The 10,015-nt window shown below is 34.1% G+C and overlaps 1 protein-coding gene across 1 annotated transcript; it reads left to right on the top strand.

Annotated features, from left to right (window-relative positions):
• The first annotated feature begins 9,434 nt into the window (after positions 1 to 9,434).
• On the top strand, positions 9,435 to 9,934 carry LOC120135599. Its single transcript, XM_039151857.1, has one exon. The coding sequence runs from the start codon at positions 9,530 to 9,532 to the stop codon at positions 9,932 to 9,934; it is 405 nt and encodes a 134-aa protein (XP_039007788.1). The 5' UTR covers positions 9,435 to 9,529.
• Positions 9,935 to 10,015: the final 81 nt, after the last annotated feature.

Raw genomic sequence — 10,015 nt, 5'->3', positions numbered from 1 at the left:
CATCGGAACTTTCTTCATCGCTCCATGTAGCCACTGAGCCTTGTGCTTATTCTTTATTGACCCTTTTCTTCAATTGTGGGCAATCATATTTGACATGCCCGGCTTTTTGCATTCATAGCAAATGATTGGGTCCTTCTCTTTTGGTTCATTTTTGAGACCTTCGTTCGTTTGAATTTTCTTCCTTGGTAAGGTCTCATCATTTTTTTGAACCGTTTGGCAAACAATGTCATTTCCTCGTCATCATCATATTAGAATCACTCTCATCTTTTGTGGATTTGAGAGCAACTCCAATATTTTCTTCTTCTCCTTTTCCTTTGGTGTCTCTTCAACTTTATCAAGGTCCACCTCATCTTCAAGCATCATCTCATGAGTGAGGAGTGAACCGATAAGTTCTTCAGAGTTAAGGACGATAGGTCCTTAGACTCGATGATTGCTGTCTTCTTTGATTTCCATGATTTTGGGAGGGAGTAGACTAACTTCCTCACAAGATTTTCATTTGAGATGATCTCTCCATATGATTGAGACCATTGGTAATCGTTGAAAATCTATGTCATAGCTTTGATGTCTTCATTTGGTTCATCCTGAAATTTTCATAGCTATGCGTTAGAATACTAATTTTTGATTTCTTTACCTCATCTGTACCTTCATGTGACTTGAAGCTTGTCCTATATTTCTTTGGCGGTTGTACACGATGAAACTCTTCCGTATTCATCTGGTCCAAGAGCACAAAAAATAATATGGATGGCTTTGGAGTTGAGCTGGAACATTTGTCTCTCCTTCACTCCACAACCTTGGATGAGTGAGATGTTTAATGTATCCTTCTTCTACAGCATTCCATGCTCCCATATCACTTGCTTGAATGAAGTACATCATTCTATTCTTCCAATAGGCATAGTTAGCTCCATTGAAGAAAGGAGGCTTGTTAACGGGCATCGAATCGAGACCGGAGTCGAAGTTTGAAGCGGAGGCTATTGATGACTTTAATAATCGATATAACTCTTCCCAAATCGACTCAAGAGGCGATTAAACCTTCAAATGAGTTAGGCTCTGATACCAATTATTGAGTTAATCGATCGACGGAATCGGCCAAGAGGGGGGTGAATTGGCAATTAAAAATTTCGTGGAAGCTTTTGCAGAAAAATTGAAAGTAATTGCACAGCAATTTACAGTGGTTCGACTTTCTCAAACAAAGTCTACGTCCACTACCTTAGCTATCCACACTAAGGATTTTCCAACAAATTCACTAATTTGTTCTTTCTTTTGAGGCCAAAGAGATAACCTTACAAAATCCCTCAAGAGTATACCCCAACTCTTGAGAACACTCTTTTTCCCAAAGAGAATATTACAAATTTGCAAACTTACAAGAAAACCTCACAAGGTAAGATGTTTGCACAATTCTAGAACAAGAAAAGAACTCAAAGATAATTACAAATGAGCACAAATGGTGTTCTTGAAAGCAAAATGAATATTGAAAGGAAAATTGGCTTGATTTGCACAAACTTGGTGTTGATGCTTTCTCTTGTTCTCTATGATTTCTTGTTGATCAAGGGCTTCCGAACTTGTTTAAATACACCTTGAATCTCTTCTGAACGTTGGGGATGATTAGTGAAGATCATATAGCCGTTTTAGTGTGAAAACAATTAATAAAACAGTTTGGAGCGGGGGGAATCGGTACCCCTATGGGGAATCGGTTCCCTAAGTGTAAAATTCAAATATTTCGCCCGTTGAACAGGGGGAATCGGTACCCCTATGGGGAATCGGTTCCCTCCGATCATTCTGGAAATCTCGGAGCCAAACCCTTCAGGGGGAATCGGTACCCCTTGGGGGGAATCGATTTCCTCTGAGCAATCTGGAATTTTGGCTTTGAAATGGTTCGAAATACTTTGAAAGATTATTTTGAAATTGTTTTAAGATTAAAACTTATTTTTACACTTAAGTAAGGATTAAAATAATTTTTGAAATATTTGAGTAATTTTGATATTCGAATAATTATATCGAATATACTTAGAAAATCATTTTGGAAAATCTTAAAATTCATTTAACTTAATTTGTTATATCGAAATATCAAAATGTTTTCAACACCTTTCTCTTCAATTATGGGCAATCATATTTGACATGCCCCGGCTTTTTGCATTCATAGCAAATGATCGGGTCATTCTCTTTTGGTTCATTTTTTTGGCCTTCATTTCGTTTGAATTTTCTTCCTCGGTAAAGTCTCGTTATTTTTTCTGAACCATTTGGCAAACAATGTCATTTCCTCGTCATCGTCATCTTCATCCGAATCACTCTCATCTTTTGTGGATTTGAGAGCAACTCCAATGTTTTTCTTCTTCTCCTTTGGTGTCTCTTCAATCTTATCGAGGTTCACCTCATCTTCAACCATCATTTCATGAGTGAGGAGAGAACCAATTAGCTCTTCAAGAGTTAAGGACTTTAGGTTCTTAGCCTCGATGATTGTCGTCTTCTTGGATTGCCATGATTTTGGAAGTGAGTAAACTAACTTCCTCACAAGCTCTCGTTTGGAATGATCTCTCCATATGATTTGAGACCATTGACAATAGTTAAGAATCTATTCGTCATAGCTTTGGTATCTTCATTTTGGTTTCATCCTGAAATTTTCATAGCTATGTGTTAGAAGACTAATTTTAGATTCTTTTACCTCGTCGGTGCCTTCATGAGTGACTTGTAGTTTATCTCATATTTCTTTGGCGGTTATACAAGATGAAACTCTTCCATATTCATCTGGTCCAAGAGCACAAAATATGATATGTATGACTTTGGAGTTGAGCTGGAACATTCTTGTCTCTCCTTCACTCCACAATCTTGGATGAGTGAGAGGTTTGATATATCCGACTTCTACAATATTCCATGCTCCCATGTCACTTGCTTGAATGAAATACATCATCATATTCTTCCAATAGGAATAGTTAGCTCCATTGAAGAAAGGAGGCTTGTGGACGGGCATCGAATCAAGACTGGAGTCGGCGTTTGAAGTGGAGGCCATTGATGACTTGATTATCGATGTAACTCTTCCCGAATAAACTCAAGAGGCGATTAAACCTTCAAATGATTGAGGCTCTGATACCAATTTTTGAGTTAATCGATTGATGGAATCGGTCAAGAGGGGGGTGAATTGGCAATTAAAAATTTTGGTGGAAGCTTTTGCAGAAAATTGAAAGAAATTGCACAACAATTTAGAGTGGTTTGACTTTCTCAACCAAAGTCTACGTCTATTACCTTAGCTATCCACACTAAGGATTTTCCAACAAATTCACTAATTTGTTCTTTCTTTTGAGGCCAAAGAGATAACCTTTCAACTCCCTCAAGAATATACCCCAATTCTTGAGAACACTCTTTCTCAAAGAGAAGATTACAAATTTGTAAACTTACAAGGAAATTCTCATAAGGTAGATTATTTGCACAATTCTATAACAAAGAAAAGAACACTCAAAAATGAATACAATTGAGTACAAGTAGTGTTCTTGAAAGAAAAAATGAATATTGAATGAAAAATAGGCTTGAAATGCTCAAACTTGAGGTTTAATGCTTTCTCTTTGATTCTCTATTGATTCTTGTTGATTGTTGTTTCTTGTTGTTGATCAATGGCTTCTAAGCTTATTTAAATACACCTGCAAATGATTCTGAATGTTGGGGATGATTAGTGGAGTCAATAGAGCCGTTTAAGTGTGAAAACAATTAATTAAAGCAGTTAGGAGCGTCAGTGCATCGATGCATACCCTAGGTGTATTGGTGCATCAGTGTAAAATTCAAATATTTTGACCGTTGGACTCTCAGTGCATCGGTGCACTAAAAGTGCACAGATGCATAAAATGCATTCGATGTTTTGAAAAACCTGAGTGCATCGATGCATGGTCTTGTGCATCGATGCATCAAATGCACTGAGTGCGTCGATGCATGGTATGTGCATCGATGCATAAAATACATTCAATGTTTGAAAAATTAATTGGTGCATCGATGCATGGATTGGTGCATCGGTGCATCACTTTGAAAAATTGATTTTAAGCTGGATTTTGGTTCAAAATACTTTGTGAAAATTGTTTCAAAAATAGTTTAAGTATAAAACACAATTTTACACATTTAGTAAGGTTTGAAATTAATCTTGAAAGACTTGGAGTAATAATTTGATATTCGAGTAATTAAATCGAATATACTTAGAAAATCATTTGTGAAATCTTAAAATTAATTTAATTTAATTTGTTATATCGAAACATCAAAATGTTTTCAACAAAATTAGTACTTATTTAGCAAAAAATAATTCCTATAGAAAGTGCTTTATTCATACATGATCAAAGCATTTTTATATAAAGTGTATTTTTATTAATTCGGTAGTGCCAATACAAAAGTAACAAAACGTTTTCTACACAAAAAATGTAACATCCCAAAAACAGTGCTAGTGACTAAAATGAAAGTTTTTGAAATTTGGTTATCAATTTAGGAAAATTTGATAAGTTCATGGACTTAAATATGAATATCTTAGTATTAGATTAAATGGTAATTATGGAAGGAATGAAGGGGTATTATGGTCTTTTTCACTTAAAAGATATTTTCTCATCTTTATTAAGGGATAAGCACGTGGGTTTTGGGGGAGAGTTATCTGAAAGCTTTTTCTCTATTGTCTTATTCTTCTTCCCGTTAGTCTCATTTCAAAGGTAAGTTGAATTGTAGCTACTGATTTCTTGAATTTCTAAGTTGGTTTTTGTTCTTTGGGTGTTATATAAGCTTAAGAAAAGCTTATATAAGATCAAAACAACAAGAAGAGAGAATTAGTAAGGGAATTGTAATAAGGGTATAGAAATGAATTATTAGTATGAAGAGATTTTTGAAGTTCTATTTATAAATTTGACTTGTCATAAGAAGGATTAAGAAGTCTAAAGTATTTGAAATGAGTTTAGAACATATTGAAAGTTTAGTGAAATTCTTAAATTCAAGAGTTATAATGAGATATTGAAGATAATGAAGTGTTATGGCACTAAAAGATGGTTTAAGTATGTATAATTGAGTTTAAAGGCATGAAGAGAGTCAAATAAGTAGAGTTGGGGTAAAGTGTTGGAAATTTCGAGTTTAAGAAAATATATTATGGGTGGTAGTATCGATACTGGTTGAGTAAGTATCGATACTACAAAGTAAATTTTGGGATAATTATGCATAGGGTATTGATACTGTAGGAACAATATCGATACCATAAGGAAGAATAATGATTAATCTTCAGGGGGTATCGATACTGAAGTAAGTGTATCGATACCAGGGTATCGATACCAATAGAGAGGTATCGGTACCATTCTTGCAAGGAAATTACATAATAGAAAATGAGTATCGATATGTGAAAGGGTATCGATACTACAAGCATATAAGTATCAGTATTGTGCTTGTAGTACCGATACTACTTAAGTTGAAAAGTTGAAATTAGTGTTTTATTTAGTTTGCATTGGTATGAATCTTTTCGAGTAATTCAAATCCAGATATTTATTGGACTATATATTCGTGTAGATATCAATCGAAAGCAAAGTTTAGACAAGCCGTCAAAGTAAGATTTACCGAGAGAAAGTTAAGAGATTAGTATTGGCTAGTGAGACCAGGTGAGTACATGATATTAAGAATACGTTATTTATGGAATTAAGACTTGCGATGAGTCTAATTCCAATATTAGATAACATGAGAATATGAATCTAGGCATGTAGTGATATGATGTTTAAGTGAATATGAATATATGTATATATCTATATGTTAAGTGCATTTTTATACTTGATCTATATGAATGCATGTATGTGTGATTAACTATATGACTATAATTTATGTGATAATAATTTATATGATTACATGATCATAAGAGATAAGACATGTAATAAGAGATATGTGATTTCCGGAAAGTGATATATGTGAATAAATGTTTATGAAAAGATATAAGAACAAGATATAAGTTATATGACATGTGAATGTGAATCATATGAAAATGTTCTACGTGTAAGGGAACTATGTGCTTATATGTATACATGAAATGATATAAATGATAATGCCCATGTTATGTGTTATGAGAGCTAGGGATATATTTGGCATGCCAAGAGTAGAGGGTTCTACGTGGTCCTTTGGGATATATATGTAATCCTTTGGAACATATATGCGGTTCTTCGAGACACATATTTGGTCCTTTGGAATATATATGTGATTCTTAAGGAGTAGTCTTTCGGGACTTCTATGTGGTCCTTTGGGACATTTTTACGCGGTCCTTCGGGACAAATTCTATGTGCCCCTAGTGGGAATTTATACGAGTTGTAGTGATAACATTTATGCACAACCTCAATGTACTCACATACCTTAAGTTCTCAGAAGTATACATGGGTTAATAAAGAAATAAACAAATACATTGTATGTGATATGTATATGTGTGACATGTTGTGTGAAATGGATTACATGGTTTGTGTGTATTGTTTGATTAATGGATAATATGATGATTACTAATGTTATGTATAAGAGTATAATTATAAGGATTAATGATAAGATTGGTAATAATGAAAATGATTGTACATGAGTATGTATGAATGTGTGTATGATTTGGTATGATATTATGGTATTTAATGTACATGCATTATTAAATAGTGAGAGTTTTCATTTTTCATTTATATGTCTCACTAAGTCTATGACTTAACGTGTGAGTGTTTCACACGTAGGATCTGAGAAGTTTCAAAGAGAAGATAGACAGAGGAGACAACATAACTTTAGCAAAGATCATATCAGAATAATTAACAGTATGTTTCCTTGTTGCATTATATAGTATTGGCATGTATTTAAAGAATTAAATTGTATAAACTCTGAACAGTTTTTTTAAACTTTTTGAGTTAATATATGTAAATTATTCATTATGTTTAAATTTAATCTAATTTTTCCCTCTATTTTATATAAGAAATTATTTAAAAAGGTTGATGTGACATCTCGGACTCGTATTCGGGTCAGATACGGGTTGGGGTGTTACAAAAAAAGTCTTTAATATTCTGAGAAAATGAAACGGAGTTGCCGACGGGTTGACAAAGATGGCATGAAACCTACCATTCAGACTTCATAACTTTGAAGACCCTCCAACGGAGATAGGAAACCTATTGATAAACGATCGAAGAGGAAACATAGTAAACTAGCTTAGATCTTTTCTACCTTTGTGTACTCAAAACAATTCTTTAATATAAAATATCATTATCGATTTTAAAATTAAGTTAGTAATTTATGATTTTAATTATAATATTATTAAATTGATATTTTTAGTTATAAACAAACCTTAAAATAAATTATTGCTTTCTTTTTAATTACTAACTTAATTTTTCTAAAATCATAAGTTCATATCATTTTTAGGTTTTCTAAAATGAAAAATTCAAACTATTAACACTAAATTTTGAAGTTAGTCCCTATACTATGCATAGTTATGGCTTTTGTCCCTGTATTTTTTAATATTTTATTTTTGACATATAATTATTATTAAATTAGAAAGACTTAAAATAAATAAATTAAAGAATATAAAATAAATATTCAACTTAAATTAATACAATAATTATTAAATGAATTGAAATTAACCAATCTCATTATTATTATTTAAATCATGAATGAAAAATTGAAATCTAAAATATATAAATTAAAATTATTAAACTAAAAGAATCTACAACTTTTTTATAATATAAGGACTAATACATAGTTTTAAGTTTAACCCACTTTTATTGTCCTGTATAAACACATTTATCTGTGAATTTTGATTTTTAAATGATCAAGTTGCCAAGTTATTGGATTGAATACTTTAAAGAGAGATTTGAGTGGCAGCATTTGTAAATCAGATTATGGAATTAACTCAAATGAGTGTGCTTTAACCTCTAATGTCAATATCGTGCTCAACTCATTGTCAAAAAAAAAAAATATTGAGCTTAACTCTTTTTTCTTTTAGTTAACTTTATTCTTTTTTATAAATATCGATATTCGATCTATTAATTAGCTGATCATATTCTCATATGTAATGGGGTAAGGGGGAGATAGGATAGTAGGCTGCCCCCAACACCAGGTTGAGAGCAGCTTCCATGGGAGACCTCCAGCAGTTAGAATTATGAATTGTCCACCGTGAGACTCGATCCCACGACCACAAGGTTAATTAATATATATTAAGTACAATAGAGATTTAATATAGAGATGATCTTTCCAACCAAATATGTTTTATTCGTAAATATCAAGATTCAAATTTCTAATATTGCTTAAGAAATCTTGATATCAACTTTGATTCAAATAATTTGTTAGTCCGAAATTCCATTGGGCCACAGCTCTTTTGAAGCAGCTTGTGGGGGTGAAAGGGTCCATAATAAGAATCAATGGTTCCAAAACAAAGGTAATTGCCTATGCTATTGTATAGCCCATCATCTTCCACCCAACAGGAACAATGTATTTATGAGTGAAAACAGGGAAACGTCAACTGCTGAATTGGAGCCACAGGTAGTGATGACAAATGGAAGCAAGGCATTTATGAGTTAATGTCACTGTTTGTCTCCAGAGACTATCCCTTGTGGTTCATATCACCTCGAAACTCATGGCAAACATTTTCTTTATGGACATGAAATTCCAAGATTGGTTTGAACTGCAGTTATTACTTTGAAATTGTCGTTCCAGTGTTACTAGGAGGCTTGCTTAGCTCTAAATAAATACTGACTGGCTTTCGCTGCTTTCGCTTTTATTTTGCTCTGCAATCAAAGCAGCTTTATTGAACAATGACGTCTCTGATGACTTGACCAGGAATGCAGTCCAATAGAGATGCAAAACTCAGAACTGGGACCTTTCCTTGGGGTGCCTGGTTTTCCCTCAGATTCACGCCAAACCACACTTGTAATAACTATATTAAAGCAGAGTCCCCCCTCTCTTTCATTTTATCTCTTCAAAGAGGGCCAATCGCACTACCAATTTCTTCTCCAGCAACAAGAAAAGACCAACAAAAGAGGGGAAAAAAGAAGGGCCCTGACACCACCTCAAAAGCAACGCTCAGTGCTTGTCTCCTTGTGTTCCCTTTGCTCCTGCTACCAACTCTGTCTTTATTCTTGACCAGTGCCTGCAAAAAAAAAAACCTTGTGTTTTCTCGTACAGGGCAAGTAATAGTCTCAGGGGGAGTTTTGGGTATCAATAATTGGATTTAAACAGCAATTATACATTGGAATGCGCCAGATGCATGGCTCGTGCATGTGAAAAATTTGGAATGCAATGTTGAAAAGGGCAGATTTTTTCTGTTTGGTTTAGTCCATGGGATTAGTAATTAGTGCATTGAGGTCAACATCTATGAACATTAATATGGTCACATCTAAAAGTTAATTCCGCTGCCAATTACTCATTTTGATGACACAAATCCTATCCTATTCCTTGCCCATTTTCCTTTACAGTTTTCACTTTATTCACCACAATTCATCGATAAATACCCTCTAAAGTCCTTACCAACTGCACCTTCTTTGCATTACATTTCAGACATCCTTTTTCCTTTATTTCTCCTTACCTTGAGTCTAGCATGTCGAGAAGAACGAGCAAGCGAGTGAGTTTCAGCCCCAACGTCGGTGAAAGGCCGACCATGTTTATCAAACATGGAGGCAGCGGCACGACGACGATGACGAGTGGTAACAAAAGAAGGGTTGTTGTTGGGATTTTCACGTTCAGGGTTGTCGAAAGCTTGAGCTTTTCACCAGCAAGCATTTTGAGACGTGTTGGAGCTAAAGTTACCGGAGCTTTGCGGTTCATATCCATTAGAGGGAACAACTCTTCTTCACGCAAGGTTTATGCTTCCAAGATGTCCAGGTCTCGGTCACTGGCGGAATCAGTTGAGTCTCATCGTGCTGAAGCTATTGAAGATTGCATCGAGTTCTTGAATTCTTCATCTTTGTCTAGATCAAACTCGGTTACTACATGTTCTTGCTAGGAGATTTTCTAAAAGATATGAAAATCAAAGGGAAAAAAGGGATTTGTTTAGTTTCCAACATTAGATGTAGACAAACACATG

Source organism: Hibiscus syriacus, unplaced genomic scaffold (genome assembly GCF_006381635.1).
Source record: "Hibiscus syriacus cultivar Baekdansim isolate YM2019G1 unplaced genomic scaffold, ASM638163v2 tig00110610_pilon, whole genome shotgun sequence".
Taxonomy (NCBI): Eukaryota; Viridiplantae; Streptophyta; class Magnoliopsida; order Malvales; family Malvaceae; genus Hibiscus; species Hibiscus syriacus.
The sequence above is the reverse complement of the archived record's forward strand: the minus strand, read 5'-3'. Positions and strand labels throughout refer to the sequence as shown.

Coding starts and splice junctions, on each gene's coding strand:
- LOC120135599 (XM_039151857.1), top strand. CDS start 9,530: ATGTCGAGAAGAACGAGCAAGCGAGTGAGTTTCAGCCCCAACGTCGGT.